The sequence below is a fragment of the Quercus suber genome, unplaced genomic scaffold (assembly GCF_002906115.3).
Source record: "Quercus suber isolate HL8 unplaced genomic scaffold, Cork oak 2.0 scaffold_1043, whole genome shotgun sequence".
NCBI lineage: Eukaryota > Viridiplantae > Streptophyta > Magnoliopsida > Fagales > Fagaceae > Quercus > Quercus suber.
The window spans coordinates 34,935-54,088 of NW_027070453.1; the positions used below are offsets into that span (position 1 = coordinate 34,935).

Genomic DNA, 19,154 nt, shown 5'->3' on the forward strand with positions numbered 1-19,154 from the left:
TTCATCGTGACCACAAAAAGCTAATCCTCGGCATAAAAGGAATCTTATGCAATCAACTATTGCATTTAATTGAACTCGATATTCAGTTTTTTCTTGATTTGATTGCTTAACCAAAACACTTTGAATGTGTGGCTTTTCCTTCAATAGATTTTCACTCTTCTTAACAGCTTGGTTATGAGCACTATTAACTCCTCCAACATGGGCATTTAACTTCTCTGTCTAATTCCAAAGTTTGAATCCCTTCGTTACAAAAGTGTCACCTCCCCCTTGCTTACCAACATCTTGCCCAAATAGGTAGCAATAAAAACAAAATACCGCATCCTTGTCTATACTATATTCCAACCAGTATCTCTTTTCATACCATTTGGATATAAATCAACAAGGTTTTTCAGAAAAATATGATATAGGGTAATCATCACAATGTAAAACAGGTTGAAAAGGGCCTTTTTGTAAATAATATCTTCCTATTTCATCGTGATTATGAGGATGATAAGATGATATCTTTTCTCATGGCCTAGGATTTGAAAGAAGATTTTCTAAGTTAAAGTCAACACGAATTCGCTTAGAAGATGAAGATGAATCTTGAGCAGGAGATAAATCTTGGGTACGTGGTTTTCTTATCAAATATTTGTCCATAATTCTAGCAAAAGAATAAACAATAAACTATAAGTTCATTTGAAATATTAATAAAATTATTAATTATTGTTGTCTAGTTGTTTCATTAATTTGTTTGTCTTTTATAAACTATAATTTGTTATATTGTTGTTTCATTAATTATAAAATTATTAATTGTTGTTTAGTCTAACATAATTTAATTTGTTTGTCTTTTATAATGTATTGATTAATTATATTGCTTTAATTATTGTGTTTAGCATAACAATAAACTATATTGCTTTAATTTGTTTGTCATTAATTATACTGCTTTAATTTGTTATATTGTTTAGCCTCATATGCACATTACACTAAAAGAGCCAACCATGTGCACATTACACATCCCATGTGCAGCACAATAATTAAAGCAATGTAATGTGCAGCACATTACACTGCTTTAATTATTGTGCTCCTGGCCCCATGTGCCTATCTATCCCCACCCCACTCAACTGACAAGCACAAGCGTCATGCCTAATGCCCCAATCACAATAACCAACTGCCAATAAGAAAATTTCACAATCACAAATCACAATACACATTACACTAAAAGACAATCAATATCTCACCAACAACAACGAATAAGAATAAGATAAACCAAATTTAAAAAGTCAAAAAACAGGCAAAAAGAAAAATATTAATAAAGCTAAAGGGTAAAGGTTTAGCCAGTCAGTCACGGACTCACAGTTCAAAAGAGAGAGAGTTAGACTCTTAAAGAATAAAGAGAGAGACTCTCATTCATTAATTTCATTTTATAGTTTTCATTTCAAATTCATATAAAGAGAGAGAGACTAAGAGACTGAGAGAGAGTTAGAGAGAAAAAGAGAGAGAAATACCTTGAGGGAGGGAGCACGAGCACCGAGCATCGAGCACTGGAGCAGCCGAGCAATCTATGACGAGGGGCGAGTGAGTGACGACAAACTAACGAAGACGAGCGAACTACAGCGACAACGAGCGAGCTACGAGTGACGTGACCGTGGGTTTGATTTCTGATTTAGTGATTTGCTTTGTATTGGGGTTTGGTTTTTTTTTTTTTTTTTTTTTTTTTTGGAGAATCTGCGGGTTTGCTACCTTTGTAATCTGTTGGGCTTGCTGTGGGATTGCCATGGGCTTGGCTCTATCTTTGTTACAATTTTTTTTTTTTCAGATTTTAGTTCAAATTATATATATATTATAATTTGAGGGTGTTTCTAATTTTGTGATTGAGAGCGTTCCTAATACAGATCAAATATAAAAATTAAAAAAAAATCTAATTATTATATATAATTTTTTTTTTCAAGTGAGGGTGTTCCAAAGAACACTTTGAGCTGTACGTGGGGCTGCCATTGCTTTTAATTGTGGTGATTAATGGGCTAATATAAATTGAATCAGATATTGAGCTAGAGACGTACGCAAGGGGGAGGTGAAGGGTGCACCAAAAAAAAAAAATAGAGAGTTCTTGTCAAGTAAGGGTGCTCTCTCTCAAGGTTTCAAACCCGGACCGTTCATTGAACCGTAAAAGGGAGAGGTTCAAGGTTTTTGAGGTTGAACCGAGGTCGAACCAGGGTCGAACCGTGATGACGTCATAATTAATTTAATAATTAATTAAAGCCTAAATATAGATATTAAATTTATAAAACTAGCAAAATTGACTAATATATCTATATATGTGAGAGAAATTTAATGATTTTCAAGCATATATTAATAATTAAATAAGAAAGTTAATAAAATAAAATAATAACCATGAAAACATTAAAATTTATGATTAATTTTTGAAGTAAAGTTGAATATCTTTGAAGGATTTTAATTATAATTTTTTTTATTCCTTGTAAGTGATGGATAATTTAATTAAGTAGAATAAAATTGTGCTAAGTTGTTTTTATAAAAATTAAAAAAAAAAATGCTAAGGGGTTGGACCGCACGGTTCTTGACCGGTTCGTACGGTCCAACCCCGGTTTTAGGGGTTCACGGAATTGCCACATATGCCCGGTTCTTTATGCTTAAAAAACCGGTTTTCATCACGGTTCACGGTTTTCACGGTCCGACCTCCCGGTCCGGTCCGGTTCTGAGAACTATGCTCTCTCTCTCTCTCATTGTATTGTTTCCATTATTATTGTGTTTGCACCAACACAAAATACATCATAATATATATATATATATAACATTTTGTCCCCGAAAGTTGATTTAAGGAAATACTGTGGTGTTTCCGTAAGTGGCGTTATTACAACGCCATCCATCGTCTTACTTTAGAACTCCAAATGGATTCACTCCGTGGTACCACAACCCATAGTCAAGAAATGTAAAAAANTGTATTTATTGCTCTGTTATCCTTTTCTTTTGTGTATTGCTGACTTGTTACGGAGACAATAGTCCCAACTTGGACAGAAGAGTTTGAAATCGATCTCAAGGAAGTGGGTTAGTAAACATCATCAAGCTGATGAGAGGTACAAACAAACTTAGTGACAAGATCACCTTAAGCAAACTTGGTATGTGATGAAAAACCAGGCTAACTGACTTGTATAAGGCACTGATGTTGTCACAAAAGAGAGTAGCCAGAGTACGTAAAGAGATACCAAGGTCACATATTTCAAAGGAGATCCAAGTGACTTCAAGAGTGGCAGTAAGCATAGCTCGATGCTGTGCCTCTATACTTGAGCGAGAAAGAAAACTCCATAACCATCATGAAGCGACAATTAAGAGGACAACAAGCCCAATCAGAATATTAAAATGTATAAAAATCAAAAGTGTGTTGTCACGTAGGAGATGAATACCAAGTTTGAAGGCATCGATGGTAATTATTTTCTGGCCCCTATCTACCTCACAAAGCTGAGGAGCGGTGGGTTATTTCTAGCAATCCAATTGACTACCATACCTTCCATGTAATGCTAAGTGTCTTCTACTTTGTTATCTATATTACTATTTAAGAGGTTTCCTCTGTTTGGACTGGATTTTTTTTTTTAAAAAATTCTAAAATACCCCTATTTTCGTAGATTTAAGTAGAGATAAAATTAAAGGATAATTTGGTAAAACTACTCCTTTTAACTCACACTAAAACATTGCTAATAAAATAAGACCTCATTTTTTTTGGAGATGCGTTTAAGTTAGACCTGGTGTAATTCCTTAAGAGTTACACCTTTTTTGTGCCGTAAATTTTTAATAGATCCAACGATTGAAAAAATAGCATTAAATGATTAAGGATTTCCACATTAATTGCCTAATTAATAACAGATTTTCTCTATCCTCATTTACTACTTTTCATAGACCTTATTGGGTATTGTTTAACTGTGTCACTTTCTTAATTTTTTTCTTTTTAAAAAAAAAAAAAAAATCTTTTACCCAATAAGGGCATTATCATCAAACAACCTGATTAAGTTACAAGATCCACATATTTACCAAACTATCGTCTAAAGTATTATGAACTTACTATACATGGAGAAGTCCTATATCTAATTCAGAAAGCATGGAGACCTCACCAATGAGGTCCTCTCAAGACACCCAGACACAATAGCTACATACTTTTTGGTTTGCTCTTTTTCTTCCAGCAGAGAAACAACATTATTAACATCTTAATGGCTTCCTACGCACCATCATCTTCAAGGTTGTTGACCCACTCACATTCATCAATCCATTCACTATATATATCTATGGGTTCAGTTAAAGATGTTATAGTTGAAGATAGGGTGGATTTGAGATCAAAAAATAAAATAAAGAAGGGAGTAGGACAAGAGGAGTGTTTATGTAAAGAAAGCATCAGATCTTGTGGAGTGTCAATCAAAGAAGGTAGCAAAGTGTCAAAAGTGTGTTCTATAATAAATATAATTTTCGTTACTAAGCTTGCAAATTTTTTTTTTTTAAGGAAGAAAGGGACACAGTAAACAATACCCAATAAGGTCTATGGAAATTAGTAAATGAGAATAGAGAAAATCTGTTATTAATTAGCTAATTAAAGTGGAAATCCTTAATCATTTAATGCTATTTTTTCAACCGTTGGATCTATTAGAAATCTACGGCACAAAAAAGGTGTAACTCTTAAAGAGTTACACCAGGTGTAACTTGAACTCATCTCTTTTTTTTGTGATAAATAGGACCACTCTCTTGGTTAAACGTTTTCAATTTTTTTTTAATAGAATTTGCTTTCCTTTCTCCAAGATCTCACTTTTTTTTTTTTCAAATATCTTCTTATTTATTTTGAATTTAAAGAAAAAAGAAAAACACTCTTATTAAGAAACTATTACTATAACTTCCCATCCATAGCCTTAAATTTAGCAAATTATTAACACTAGCCTCTTAGCATGAGCATGTGCTCAAAAGCTCCTTTTTTTTCTTTTTTTTTTGGTAAAGGTTAATAATTTGCATATATTATAATTGAGATTACTACATTTTTCAATCACAAAAAAACCTAGGGGTGTGATTGTTATGCATTTGCGGGTGAAATATTTTTTTCATCACACTCGTAGGTTTTTTTTATGATTGAAAAATGTAGTAATCTCAAATTATAATAGATGCAAATTTTTAACTTTTACAAAAAAAAAAAAAAAAAAAAAAAAAAGCCTCTTAGCACATGTGCAAGCATGTGCTCAGAGGCTAGTATTATTAACGAGTTTCTTCCAATCCTCTCATATGTTGGACAAGTGTCTTACACATGACATATTTCGCCAAGGCACGTGGGATGGTTAGGAAATTAACACATGTTATGTTTACCAAGTCACATGTGTCATTCTTTCTAGCCTTACATGTGATTGTACGCCAATAAATAACCATTCTTTTACCTTAACAATTAAAATTATTTGAAAAAAGTTAACAGATAAGAGCATTGATTTAGGAAATTTTAAAAATTTTATAATGAGAAAATAAAAAAGTAACTAACTTTTGATAGTTTTTTATATTTCCCATGAAAGTGGTATAAATTTTTTTCTAAATTCGTCAATTAACAAATACCCTAATAGTACTCATTAACCAAACCCTTTTTTTTTAGTACAAACATATACTTCCTCTAAATAATTTAATTCTTATTTGAGACTTGGTATTTTTCCATGGTACTGCCACCCAAAGGAATCGAAGGAATTTTATTAAGGGATTGAGGGATGAGAATGAGGTGTTTAATAGATTCTATGAGGAGCTTTTTACGTCCTCCAATCCATATGGCTTGGACCGAATTTTGGATGGGGTTCACAAGGTTGTCACTGAGGAGATGAGGGTTGATTTGGCTAAACCATACACAGCTGAAGAAGTTGACTATGCTATAAAGGAGATGGCTCTCCTAAAAGCACCTAGACCTGATGGTATGCCTCCTCTTTTCTATCAAACATATTAGACAGATGTAGGTATGGATGTCTCTCAAGCTGTCTTGTCCAGTTTAAATAATGGGTCACTTTTGAAATCTGTTAATCATACTTTTATTACTCTGATTCCCAAAGTTAAAAATCCTAAAAGAGTAACTGAGTTTAGACCTATTAGTCTTTGTAATGTGATTTATAAGATAGTTAGTAAAGTCATTGCTAACCGTCTTAAGCCTATACAAAATTCTATTATCTCAGAAACTCAAAGTGCTTTGTTGATAATAGATTGATTACAAATAATATTCTTATTGCTTTTGAAACTTTGCACCACATGAAGAATAGTTGTACAGGGAAGAAAGACTTTATGGCACTAAAACTGGATACAAGTATATGACAGGATGGAGTGGATTTTTCTTAAGAGTATTTTGTTGAAAATGGGTTTTCAGGAGCCTTGGGTGGCTATGATTATGGAATGTGTTAGTACAATTCCGTATTCTATACTGGTTAATGGTGAGCCAAAAGGTTTGATCCGGCCTACTAAGGGGTTGAGGCAAGGAGATCCTCTTTCGCCATATTTGTTTTTGTTTTGTGCAGAAGGTCTTAATGCCATTCTGAGGAGTGTAGCCACACATGGGGACATTCAGGGTTTTTCTATATGTAGGAATGGACCTAAACTCACTCATCTCTTTTTTGAAGATGATTGTTTATTATTTTGTAGAGCCACCTTGGAGGAGTGTGAGAAAATCCAAGATATCTTAGCTTGTTATGAAGGAGCTTCAGGTCAAGCTATCAACAAGGATAAAACTACCCTATTTTTTAGCAAGAATATTGATGCTCAAATGCAAGAGGCAATCAAATCTTCTCTAAATGTTCCTGCCATTCAACACTATGAGAAATATTTGGAGCTTTCTTCTTTTGTCGGTAGGGCAAAGAAAGCTTGTTTCACACAAATTAAAGAGAGAATATGGGCAAAAATGTAAGGGTGGAAAGAGAAGCTTCTCTCACAAGCTAGCAAGGAGATCATGATTAAGGCAGTGGTTCAATCCATACCACTTATTCCATGAGTGTCTTTAAATTTCCAGTAAGCCTATGTAAAGATATAGAAGCCATGATTCGGAAGTTTTGGTGGGGGCAAGGGAACTCGAAGAAGATTCACTGGGTTAACTGGAGCTCCTTGTGTTCCTCTAAATCTGTTGGAGGTATGGGGTTCAGAGATATTCAGAAATTCAATAATGCTTTGTTGGCGATATAGGTTTGGCGATTATTTCATAATAAGATACTTTGCTATATCAAGTTTTTAGTGCTAAATACTTCCCTCATGGTAATATTTTGGATGCTCCGGTCCACCCAAATTGCTCCTTTGCATGGCGAAGTATTTTGCAAGCCTGTGAGGTTATCAATAGAGGTGTTATATGAAGGGTGGGAAATGGATTATCTATTGATATATGGAACCATAGATGGTTGCCTAAACCGGGACAGAGCAAGATTGTTTCTCCACGGCAAGAAGCATAGATCAATAGAGTGCATGAATTATTCTATACAGATACAAGAGTGTGGGATCCTGGTTTGTTGGAGAGATTTTTTCTACCATGGGAGGCAGAGATGATCAAACGGATTTATGTGAATGAAGGGGGGTAGGGATGATGTTTTGGTGTGGCCACTTACCAAAACCTGAGTTCATCTTCTCCATCAGAAGCTAAGAAAGTTTGGAAGGGCATTTGGAAGATCAAGACCCCTAATAAAAAATCTTCAGTACTCTCTCTGTCTCTCTCCTTTCTTGTAGATTTTTTTTTTTGTTTCTTTCTTATAATTTTATTTAAGGTTGATGGGTTTTTTTTATGTTTTTTTTTTTTTTTAATTTTTTTTTTTTTAATAGGTAATAAGAGTAACATTAATCGTGATGGAAAAAAAAAAAAAAAAGACAAAGAATACATTGTGTTCATGATGGTAAACATAAGAAAAAACAACAAACAACATCAAAGGAAAAATAACTCGAGGGACAATTTAAAGAGTAGAAAAAAAAAAAAAAAGTCAATGATAGAAGAACAATTCAAAAAACCCCAACACCTAGACTAAATGAAAAGATTTCGCTAACATAAAGCTTATACTTAGTTTTTAGGAAAATAGGAATTTGAGTTTATATCAAAACTTAATTTACATGACTATGAATTTGAAAATGTCTACCAATTTTTTGAGTGATAAATTATTATAAAGTTTATCTTTTATTCCTTTTATTTCAACTTAATTTTGGTTAAGATTACATTGTAATTTTGTGATGAATTTATATTATTATGATAATCTCATTATTCCTTAAGAGATGATAAATTTGAATAATAAAATTGAAATTTATAAAGTTAGTCGTATATCAAATATAACAAACTACAACAGAAATTCACCTTAAAGAAAATATTAATCAAACATACAAAATATAATAATATGATATATTTATACTTTGTAGAGATAAAAGAATAAAAAATACTTGTAGAAATATTTTAAAAAAATAATAATACCGCAGTGATTGTTACTTTTTATATATTACACCCCCATTACATAATAGTTATATATTTCCACACATTATGTAGGTCAACGGCTAGTTATGCAGGGCAGTCAAGTAGAACCCGTCCCCACCCTGACCTCTTGGAACTAGTATATTGTGTATCTGGCATATATGCCGGGTACAAGATATAATTTTCGGACCTTCTTGAAGGTAGAAAAACTTTATTTACAAAATATAATTTTCGGACCTTCTTGAAGGTAGAAAAACTTTATTTAATAAATTAACTTTAGCGCAATAAAATTTCGGCCTACGTTCACTGCTTGTAGTATGGGAAGTTCCTTCCTAGCTATACAGTACATTCGCAGCATGGCTCTTGTGGCTTACGCTTATATCCACAGTGCCCCATTAAATGCATGTTACGAGCTCACCCAAAAAAAAAAAAAACCTCTGCCTTGTTTTATAACCATGCAGACTGCCCGACAATGGCCCTGTTGCCCCGTACATATTTATATACATAGCCACATTAAATTTATGCTACAAGCTCATGATAAATCCACATATATTAAGATGGATATGTGAAAAATCTTGAATCAATCCCACCTGCAGGCCAGCTCCAATCATAATGTATTCACCAATCAGACGGCATAAAGCCTAACAACCCGATTAATCTTGCCCCGGCATACAGTAACAGGGCAAACACCTTTCTTGGCTTTGATCTCATTCAAACAAGCCATGCAACCCGCCATGTGGCCACAGGGAATGCAAGCTCCCTCTATTGGAGCTTCAAAACATATCGCACATGAGGAAGAACTGCCCTCATCTTTCACATCATTTGTTACACTTAAAGAAGCTCCATCCAAATCCTCAGGAATAGGTGGAGCAGATGGGGTTACGTTATCACTGGTTTGGGCATGTTGAGTTGGATTGCAAACTGGGCCAGAGTCAGGTACACCCCACCCATTATAAGTGCCACTCTCATCAGTTTGAGGTGCAGCTTCTGGAGTTGAGGTTTGGGTAGGCACTGGGGGAGGCGTAACCTGAAAAATGAAGAGTTTAGTAATAACACACAAGTGGTAATCTCATGATATGTTTAGCGAAACTCAGCAATTCAATGATTTCCTTTCATCCTTTCCAAGATCCAATTGAAGCCTACTTTCCTTTAATATCACTCAAAACTCTTTTGGAAATATACATTAAGAAAGCACAAGATATCAGATAACTTTTCAAATTTAATCCATTATTTGACGCATCTGCAATGATGACTAGCTTTTCAGGCTCTTCCAAAGCCTAATTTCCCCTTATGGTGAACCTCTTCCACAGTTCTAAATCAAGAAAATCCTTAAGTTTTTAGAACTTCTAAACCAAAGGTGAATTTGATAATTGAAAGTAAAACAATGCATTCAAGATTTCTACTTACAGGAAGATAATTGAGATGCAAACTTCAATATGATCCTAGCTGTGCATAATAGCTTCTATAGATACAAACAAAAGGACTCAAATGCCACACTATGGTAAGTGGCAACTGCTATGTTCTTTAAAGGAACATCTACAAGACTACAATTAGTGCCACTTCAATAAGTATTCAAACTTTTAAAGGAACAAAAGTTGTTCAGCAACTTGAAGCAGTGCCACTTCTCTACCGTGGCCTTGTATTTTTGGACTATTTCGTTTCTAACAAGGGGATAAAAATAGAACCAAGCAAAAACCGAATCAATCACAAGCTGGCCTACGCTAAAATCATTTTATGACATCCAAAGTTTTCATGGTCTTGTATCGTCCTATCAGTGGTTCATCAAAGGATTCAGCACCATCATTACCTCCATCACCAAATACTTGAAAGGAGTTCAAGTAGGCAAATAAAGTTGACAAGAACTTTGAAATCATCAAGAAAAAGGTGATTAAAGATCCCACTCTCTTTGCCAAATTTTGACAAGGTGCTTGATATTGATTGTAATGCTTTAAGCTAACAGCATTCCTTGATTTCTACTATGCAAGTGAAGGTCCTTACTTTGTCGAAGAATAGGAAGAGTGCTTAAACGTCTTTATTTTCTTTTTTCATTTTTTCCTTTTTTATTTCATGGTGGTATCTATTCAAAGGCAACCATTTATGTGTTCCACAATGCTCGTTGAGGAGCGCCAGTATTACTGAAACATGGTTCCCCTCACTGGGCCCTTTCAAATTGGACACGTTTACAACAATGTGATCAATAATACAAGGCTGAAAGTTAGATGGAACTATAGGTTTTTTTCGTAAGTTTTTTTTCAACCAACGGAGTCTAACACCGGAGTGTATGGAAGACTTCTAGGACACATGCAATAAATGGTCCTTAAATAAATTAATCACAAAAAATATTTTTGCTTGTCAAGACACATAATACAAACCCATGTCTTGGGGGTCAAAATATCTTGCTAAAATTACTTCATGAATTAAATCTATCTTAGAGTATCCATAGCAGTAGAACCAAATTTTTAGCTTTTTAGCACTAAAAAAAGTCATTTTATCTATTTTACCTTCTCACATCCTACAGCAGTGGTTTTATTTTAGCTTTTAACACAATAAAATAATATAAACACTACAATAAAATAATATTTCATTCAACCACCAACACAACCACAACTACCATCAAACCCATAAAAATCACTACATAACCACGACCCCGCCGTGCCCATCAAAACTAGTGAAAAAGAGCACAAAGAGAAAGCAGAAAAATCAACACACCCAAACCAAAACCCATGCCCAAAACAATAGCCCGAAACACAAAGCAGAAACAGAAGTATAGCCAACACAAAGCCCGAAACACAAAGCCGGAACAGAAGTACAGCCCGAAACACAAAGCCAAAACACAAGCCAAACCGACAAAAATAGAGAAGAGAGGCCAAGATGGGTTAGGTCGGCCGCGATGGGTTTGTGGCAGCTGGGCTTGTGCAGATCGGCATTGGGTCTGTGGAGGAAGAAAGAAGAGATGGAGAGGCAGTAAGGAGAGAGACACAGAGAAAGGAAAATAAAATGCAGAAGTAATTATTAAAACAAAAAAAAGTAGTGTGAATGCAAAAAAAAAAAAAAAAACCTTTTAGCTATAATGCACAATCAAAAATAGCTATGCATTGTAGCTGTGTAGCAAAAAAATATTACTTTAGCTCCACTATTGCAGGGTACATTTTGAGTTTTAGTGGTGCTAAAAATAGCTATATAGCTATTTAGCACCGCTGTTACTGGTGCTCTTAAGTTTTAGTGTTATTAATCACAGGCCATCCCAAACTCAGCCAGAAGCTTGCCCAAACAAAATGGGCTGAGCTCAGAAGCTGTAAACTTTAGAATTGAATTTGGGCTGGGATGAGCTTGTTGAGCAGACACTTATTTGGGATGAGCTTAGGCAAGCCTCCATCCCACCCAACTGACTGATCTATGATCAATTCAATATCCTCCCCTAAAACTAGCTACTATTAACGTGCAAGTAGATTGTCTCATAATTAAAACTGAGAGCAATTTGCATTCAAATTAATCTGTCATTAATATGTTTTAGAAGAGGATGTTTAAACATACTCCCTCATTTTCCTATTTGTTAATTAAAAATCAACATGATCATGCAATAATTGCTTGTCTTGGTAAAAAAAAAATCCTTAAAAAAGAAATAACCATATTCCTGGTAGTATACAGGACAAATTATCCTTCATAAGGCACCATGTTGCTGATGAAAATATGAATACATTTTATTGAGAGTGAGGACTGAGGCACATGGTTTCAATTTCTGTAAGCAGTCATCCATACCAACAGAGTTCAAAAGCCTATGTAACTATCATGTGCGACATGTGAAAATATAGGCAACATGCATGTACTAGTGAGTGGAACTACAATCTGTGAACAGTTTATGATGATTTACCTGAGGAATTCCCATGCATGCATTATAAAGTTGTTGAAGTTGCTGTTTATCACCCTCAAGGGGAGATGTAAGCGTATTTCGAGTTCCTGATAAAGAAAGATATGATCAACAGACAAGAAAAGCTCAGAAAGGAGAACAGACATTAAGAATATGCTGTTTCAAAACAAGAAGCATAAACTGTGCTCAATAGCACATGCCCTCTGACTGTTCATATTTTAGTTGTCACAGTCTCAACTATTGATCATTTAGGGACAAACTCAAAAAAGTAAAAATTTAACTGGAGCAGTTCTATCAATTTAGAGTTGCTAAATGAGCCCATCATGATATCCCTTTCTCATTAAATTAAATTAATGACAAAAGGAAGCTATAAAAGCAAGAGTCTAAAAGAACATTAAACATTTGTGTAAACATGTATGAAATTGTTTATTAAAACTTTGGAACCATATCGCTTCTCACTTTTCTGAGGTGCAAAAATGTGTCCATGTGCAGATACCAAGTACAACTTATTTATTTTTAATGATAATAATTTAAAGTAAAAATATAAAAATGAAAGTGAGACCATCAGAATGCCAAAATAAATGGTTAGACACATTCACTTTTAAAGGTATGCCAGGTTTAAGATATTGCTACCTGCACTAGAGAGGTGACATGCTACTTACATGATTATTATCACTTCAAAGATAAAAACAGCCAATTCAGTATTCAAAAGTTCCATTTCTCTGTGCAGGTAGGCATGCTAAGAGCAAACCAGGTCATGAGGCTACAACACCGTTTGCTTCAGTTCTATGTTTACAAAATATCTACTGAAAAGATAGGTATCCCCCACTCCATAAAAGAGAGCAAAAAAGTTTCAGACTAAGACATCATGATAATAGCATTTATATCACAAGAAAATCATGACAAATATAGATTCTTCAGGGTCCACATAAATTAATTATTTATGTAAAAAATATTTCCATTATAAATGCTCTAGAGAGAATAGTTTCATTGGCAAGAAATTACTAGTACCCTGGTCAAATATAATGAGTGCTGGATCCTTTTGCTGAAACTTGGGTTCCTCAATTTTGGCCTTCCAAAGAGCAATAACTGTACAAGGCTGTGCATTCTGTTCATTGATCAAAATTACAGTTTGAAACAAATAAATGACAGTAGCATATGAAAGTGTAAGACAGTTCCTATAATTTGAAGAACAAACCATGAGACATATTACACAACTCTTAGAAGGAAATAATCTACAAGTTCAGCTTCTAGCCAACCAGTATTTGAGGTTGTTGTAATGATGGCTCAACAAATTTTCGAGATTTTCCACCAGAGAGGGGCTTTGCTAACTCATCATAGTTTTCCCAGTGAGGATTTTCCCCTCTATAAGGATCTTAAACTACTTCTTAAATGCATCATTTGGTTTCTAAAAATCTTAGTTGGATCCAAATTGTAGTGTTTGAGTTGCTACAGCCACACTCAGCAGTCCTGTTGATGGCTGGTGGTTGATTGATTATTGTTGCTGCAGCAATAAATTTCTCACTTATTTATGTGGTTCTTTGGCACTGCCACATGGCATGAGAATGGGTACTTGTCATTGTGCTTCATCCTTCTCTGCTATAGGAATATTGATGGCGTTTTCACTAGGATGGTGGATAATGCTAGTTCAAATAACACCGTCATTATCTACTTAAAGGGAACTATTAAGAAGTGGAAAGGTACCATTTTGGGACATGAATTTTTACACATGAGATGAACCTAAAAGCATGTTGTATTAGATCCTTAAATCAAGACTTTTCTCTCATAACTGATAGATAGCAACATGTTCAATGACAATAAGTATGAATACATGACGCTGTCATAGTTATTGGTATCTATCTTGAGGAGGACTGGGCAACTGAACAAAGACTGAATTGAGTAAACCATCCATCAAAGCCCACCTTTCCTTTACCCAAAAAGTTAATTTAAATTTAAAGGAAATTAAGGAATATTGCTTATTTTAAATATAAATAAAAATAAAGGGATGAGGGAGATGTGTATGGTAGACAAGATTTTCCATCAAAACTTGCCAATGAGCTCTAGCTCAAATGACATTTCCTCCTCCCTTAATAATAAGGAGGGAAAAGTCATGCGTTCAAGACCGATAGAGTGTGCATTTTACTTACCAATAAAAAAATATTTTCCATCAAAAATCTCCCTAAATGACACAAAAATAGAATAAAGAGATTAAAAATGAAGCAGGAGTAATAAGGCAAAAAGATAAGAAGCCTTTCTTAGTTTCTTCTACCATAGAACATTTTCAATTTAATTCATGCCTTTTAAGTACAAACAGGTGAGCAACTAAGTGACCAAGTGAATACCTAGAAAGAAAGGCTAAGACACATGCTCACAGTTATCTTTGCATGCAAGAAAGGCAAAAGGGACATCTATGCTCCAATTTGAGGAGGGAATGTCAACAGAATTATCAATACTTGGGATCATACTACACTTCTACTTTTTAAGCCAGACTTGGGATCATGCTAGCCACACTGTGGTATTCTCTCTCATCATCATACAATTTCATAACAGGTTTTGGCAACAAAAAAGACAATATATTTCACAAACAATGATATTCAGGTCATGATACTACCAAAAAGCTCCCCAATTACGTTCTGCTGTACCTGCAAATCAGGATAAATGATGAGCTCCATTTTGCGAGGCACTGTAGAATTACTGGAATCCCAAGGTATAACAACAACCCAACTGCAAGTAATGAACTCTAATCAGTGCATATTTATATGCATTGTTTATAATAACAGAACACTTCAAATTTCCCTTTGAAAGTAAGAGTACATTTTGAATCTATAATTTGCATTGGCAAAGTCCCAGTGGTGCTGGAATATTAATGACATAACATTGTTTTTACAAGAAAAATGATTCTATGCAAAGAGCATAACATGAAATGAATTAACAATAAATAAAAAATGAACGCTATACAAACATTTCTCTTGATAACAGTTGAGGCGTTAATGCTTCAAGAAAGCCTGGACCATAATATTCCCGCAGCCAGCCAGAGAAATAGCAAATAGTTTTCTAAAATGCAACAAATAAAAAGTAAAACTTTAACCATATGAAACCATACAGATACAGATAGAAAACTCTTGAGTAATTTTTTACTTCTACATATGTCAAGCATACCTCAATCTCACGAACAATACTGGTATGCCCATTTATTCTAGCAACATCAAGTGGAGTTTGAGAATCATGGTCCCTCACCAGAGCATTTGCTAAAACATGAATCGATAGACTAGTTCTTTCAATTTGCAACAAATAATTGTTACACTAGTAGATAATTTATAGGTTTATTACAGCAGCAAAGACATAACCCACATTACTAGCTTATGACAAACCTCCATGGGAAAGAAGTAACTTAACAGACTGTGCCAAGCCTCTTTTTGCTGCATGATGTAAAGGAGTACCCGCATGACGCCCTATTCCAAAAATAATGAAGAAGATTGAAATCAACTTACTTGTTCATAGTAGTATCATTGGCTAAACTTCCATACAAGCTTAACTTATTACCTTTCTCTGTTACTGGTAGCATTAATATAAATAAATCATTACTGGTTTATAATTCAAATATGAATGAAATTAAACATGAATAGCCTTGTATATGTTATGCAACGAGATAACTGACTTTTAAAAATGACATAGCCAAATAGCAACTACCATTTATAAAATAATAACCAATGACCATTGGATAATGTAAGTACTTTCATAAGCATACCAGGACTGTAAGCATTGACATTGGCACCCAATTCAATCAGAGTTTTGGCAACATCAAACAATTCGCAATTCATGCACGCCACAATGAGGGGGGTCTTTCCTTCTCTATCAGCCCACTGTAACCAAAAAAAAAACTCAAGTCTCCATGTAAACACACACACATAGAGCATTCGTATACAGCTTCACACCAAATTATCAAGCATTATACTTGACGTACGAAGTATTCGATTTGAGAAAAGATAAAATTAAGACCTAACTTCCACCATTTCTTTCTTATCAATGTCAAAGCGAATGATGTCACTTCTTTGTAATTGACATAGAGGAAATACACTAGATACGGTCTCAACTTAGTTTCTTATGAATGGAGGAAGATAACTAAATAATGAAAAGGTCAAAGCAACATTGCCTATCAAATCGACAGGAGTGAACTCTTCCTTAAGCACCTTTTCAATCTCTTGGATTATCACAACACAGAAATCCCAAGTTCCAGATTTGTCACGCAGAGCTATCAGTGCTTCAGTCATGATGTGGACCATTTGGATCATGATTTGGTCAATAAGTGAAAGAAAAAAAATGGTAACCCCCAAGCTGATAAATAATTCTCTCGCCACATTTCTTATTTCATTACGGGTAGATGATGCACTCCCTAAGAAATAAGTGCTGGACATGGGTGAATATGAGTCTTTGAAAGACCATATTTTCAATAGAAGAAGCTTCCTACAAAATATAGCACAATTTGGTATCGAAGTTATGTGATGGATATTCATTATATTATATCCAGTCCATTTCTAATAACTAGAATGTAGCTACTTCTTCGTTTTATAATTCAATTGATATAATAATTGGGATAGAGGAGGATTTGAACCTTGGTTCACCACGTAAAGGAGACCAGACAATGCCACTGAGCTACAAGGCTCTAGACAATACCTATGCTTAAGCTTTTAGTGTAAAAATATTGATAACTAACACCAAAAAAAAAAAAAAAAAAAAAGGACCCAGATGAAAGCTTGTCCTGAGTTGATAAATTTTTTTATTCTTGATTTATTGTTACAAAAAATGTTGGTTAACTATAATGACCTTTATTTTTGTACACTTAATTCCCAATTAAAATGTGAAAACCCATTACTTTTGCTAGGATGTCCCAAACATATAAAATATCAAGAATAGTATGTAAATTTGAAGGTCAAAATAGTTTTTATTTTTTTTAAAAAAAAAGTGGAGACGATGAGGAGCATTGTGAGGTTTACCTCAAGGCTAACACCTTCTTCGCAAAGAGCTTTAATGGCTACGATGTTTCCAGTGCTGACCAGTTCATAGAGCAACTCTGCTCCGGAGCGTGGTTTGTTCATGGCTTCAAGAATTTGGCCCATAATTCAAGACTAAGATAAACAGAAGGAAAATGAGAGAGACAACAAACCCACAAAGATTCTCAAGACAGAACAAAAAAAAAAAAAAAAAAGACCAAAGACAGAGTCTATGGATTCTTTAATAAAAGGGTTTTGCTTTTGAATCACACTCTCTCGCTCAGCACTAAGCTATGCTTCAGTTCTACATCAGAAAACAAAAACAAAAAAGCTGTGTTTCAGTAACTTCGTACTGAAGGAATGTTCAGTGACTTTGCTTTTTGATCAATGCTTTATGGTTCTTAGCAATAACTACTCCGCACTCACCACATTGTAAAACAAATTGTAAAAAAGTTTATAACTCCTTAACGTATTCCTTTTTTAAAGGAAGTTTTCAATATTCTCCGTATAAATATAATTGAAAACTAAAAATTCAGTTGTAAAATAATTTTTAAAAGTGTAAATTGTATTATAAAACTCATTTTATTTTATTTTTTTCTGAATAAAGTGATTGTCAATCCTGTAAATAGTGCACAATATCTCTACACAGTATAATCCGCATGCATGAAGAGTGCGGTTACTGTTCATAAGCTTAAATGCATTGTTCATGTCCAATATACTGTGCAAGAGCCACTTAAAAAAAAAAAAAAAAACTTAGGGGGAGAAAACACAAATCCAAATGCTCACTTAATTTTATATTTTCTCAAATGGAAACTTGCGTATATATTACAAATTACACTTTTTAACTTTGCTTAAAATCCAATTAAGTCGTTTAATTTTCAATTTAGTTACCCGGTTACTCTTCATCGAAATTGCACCATTAACTCTCAACTTTGTTTAAAACAAAACTATATCGTTTTGAAGGTTCTTAACTATTCAAATTTGACAGAGACTAATAGGACGATTGAATTGAACAATGTTGAAAGTTAAATAACTAAATTATATGAAAGTGAGTTAAATGACTAAATTGAATTTTAGGCAAAGTTGGAATGTTTAATTTGTAATTTAGCCTTTCTTTTTTTAGGGTAATTCTACCGTACCCCTCCTTTTTTTTTGGGGTACAGTACTCACTAGTAGGCAACCTGCTATACCAAGTTACCAAATCCTCACATTTAACGATTTCATCCTCACATTGTACAGTTCCAACATTACATGTAACAATTCTTTTGTCACATTTGATGGTTCCTTTATTTTTTTTCTCACATTTGACAATTTCATCTTCACATTGTGTAATTTTATATCACATTTGACAGTACTTTTGTCACATTTGGTAGTTCCCTTTTTTTTTTCCTCACATTTGACGATTTCATCCTCACATTATGCAGTTCCAACATCACATATAACAGTTCTTTTGTTACATTTGGTGGTTCCTTTATTTTTTTTTTCTCACATTTAACAGTTTTATTCTCACATTATGCAGTTCCAACATCACATTTAATAGTACTTTTGTCCCATTTGATGGTTCCCTTATTTTTTTTTCACATTTGACAGTTTCATCCTCATATTGTGCAATACCATCACATATGACTGTACTTTTACATTTTGTGATTCCTTTATTTTTTTTCTCACATTTAACGGTTTCATCCTCACATTGTGTAGTTTTAACATCACAAGTGACTGTTCTTTTGTCACATTTGGTGGTTCCTTTTTTTTTTTTTTCCTCTCACATTTGATGGTTCCATTGTCACATTTGGCAGTACCAACATCACATTTAACAGATCTTTTGTCACATTTAGTGGTTCCCTTAATTTTTTTTCTTACATTTGATAGTTCTATTGTTACA

The 19,154-nt window shown here is 34.0% G+C and overlaps 1 protein-coding gene across 4 annotated transcripts; it reads right to left on the reverse strand.

The window, feature by feature from the left end:
- Positions 1–8,837: 8,837 nt before the first annotated feature.
- LOC112019225 (putative E3 ubiquitin-protein ligase XBAT35) lies at positions 8,838–17,681 on the reverse strand. 4 transcript variants are annotated; one of them, XM_065769069.1, is made up of 9 exons: positions 17,276–17,676; positions 16,030–16,144; positions 15,653–15,733; positions 15,441–15,529; positions 15,244–15,335; positions 14,924–15,005; positions 13,293–13,389; positions 12,285–12,370; positions 8,838–9,440 (listed from the first exon to the last, which is right to left on the reverse strand). In XM_065769069.1, the coding sequence occupies exons 1-9, from the start codon at positions 17,396–17,398 to the stop codon at positions 9,039–9,041; spliced, it is 1,167 nt and encodes a 388-aa protein (XP_065625141.1). In that variant the 5' UTR covers positions 17,399–17,676; the 3' UTR covers positions 8,838–9,038. The 4 variants fall into 4 exon arrangements, with proteins under 4 accessions (XP_065625141.1, XP_023907521.1, XP_023907522.1 ...); XM_024051753.2 differs by having other exon boundaries at positions 13,287–13,389; XM_024051754.2 differs by lacking the exon at positions 8,838–9,440 and adding an exon at positions 10,888–11,345 and having other exon boundaries at positions 17,276–17,681.
- Between the last annotated feature and the right edge of the window lie 1,473 nt (positions 17,682–19,154).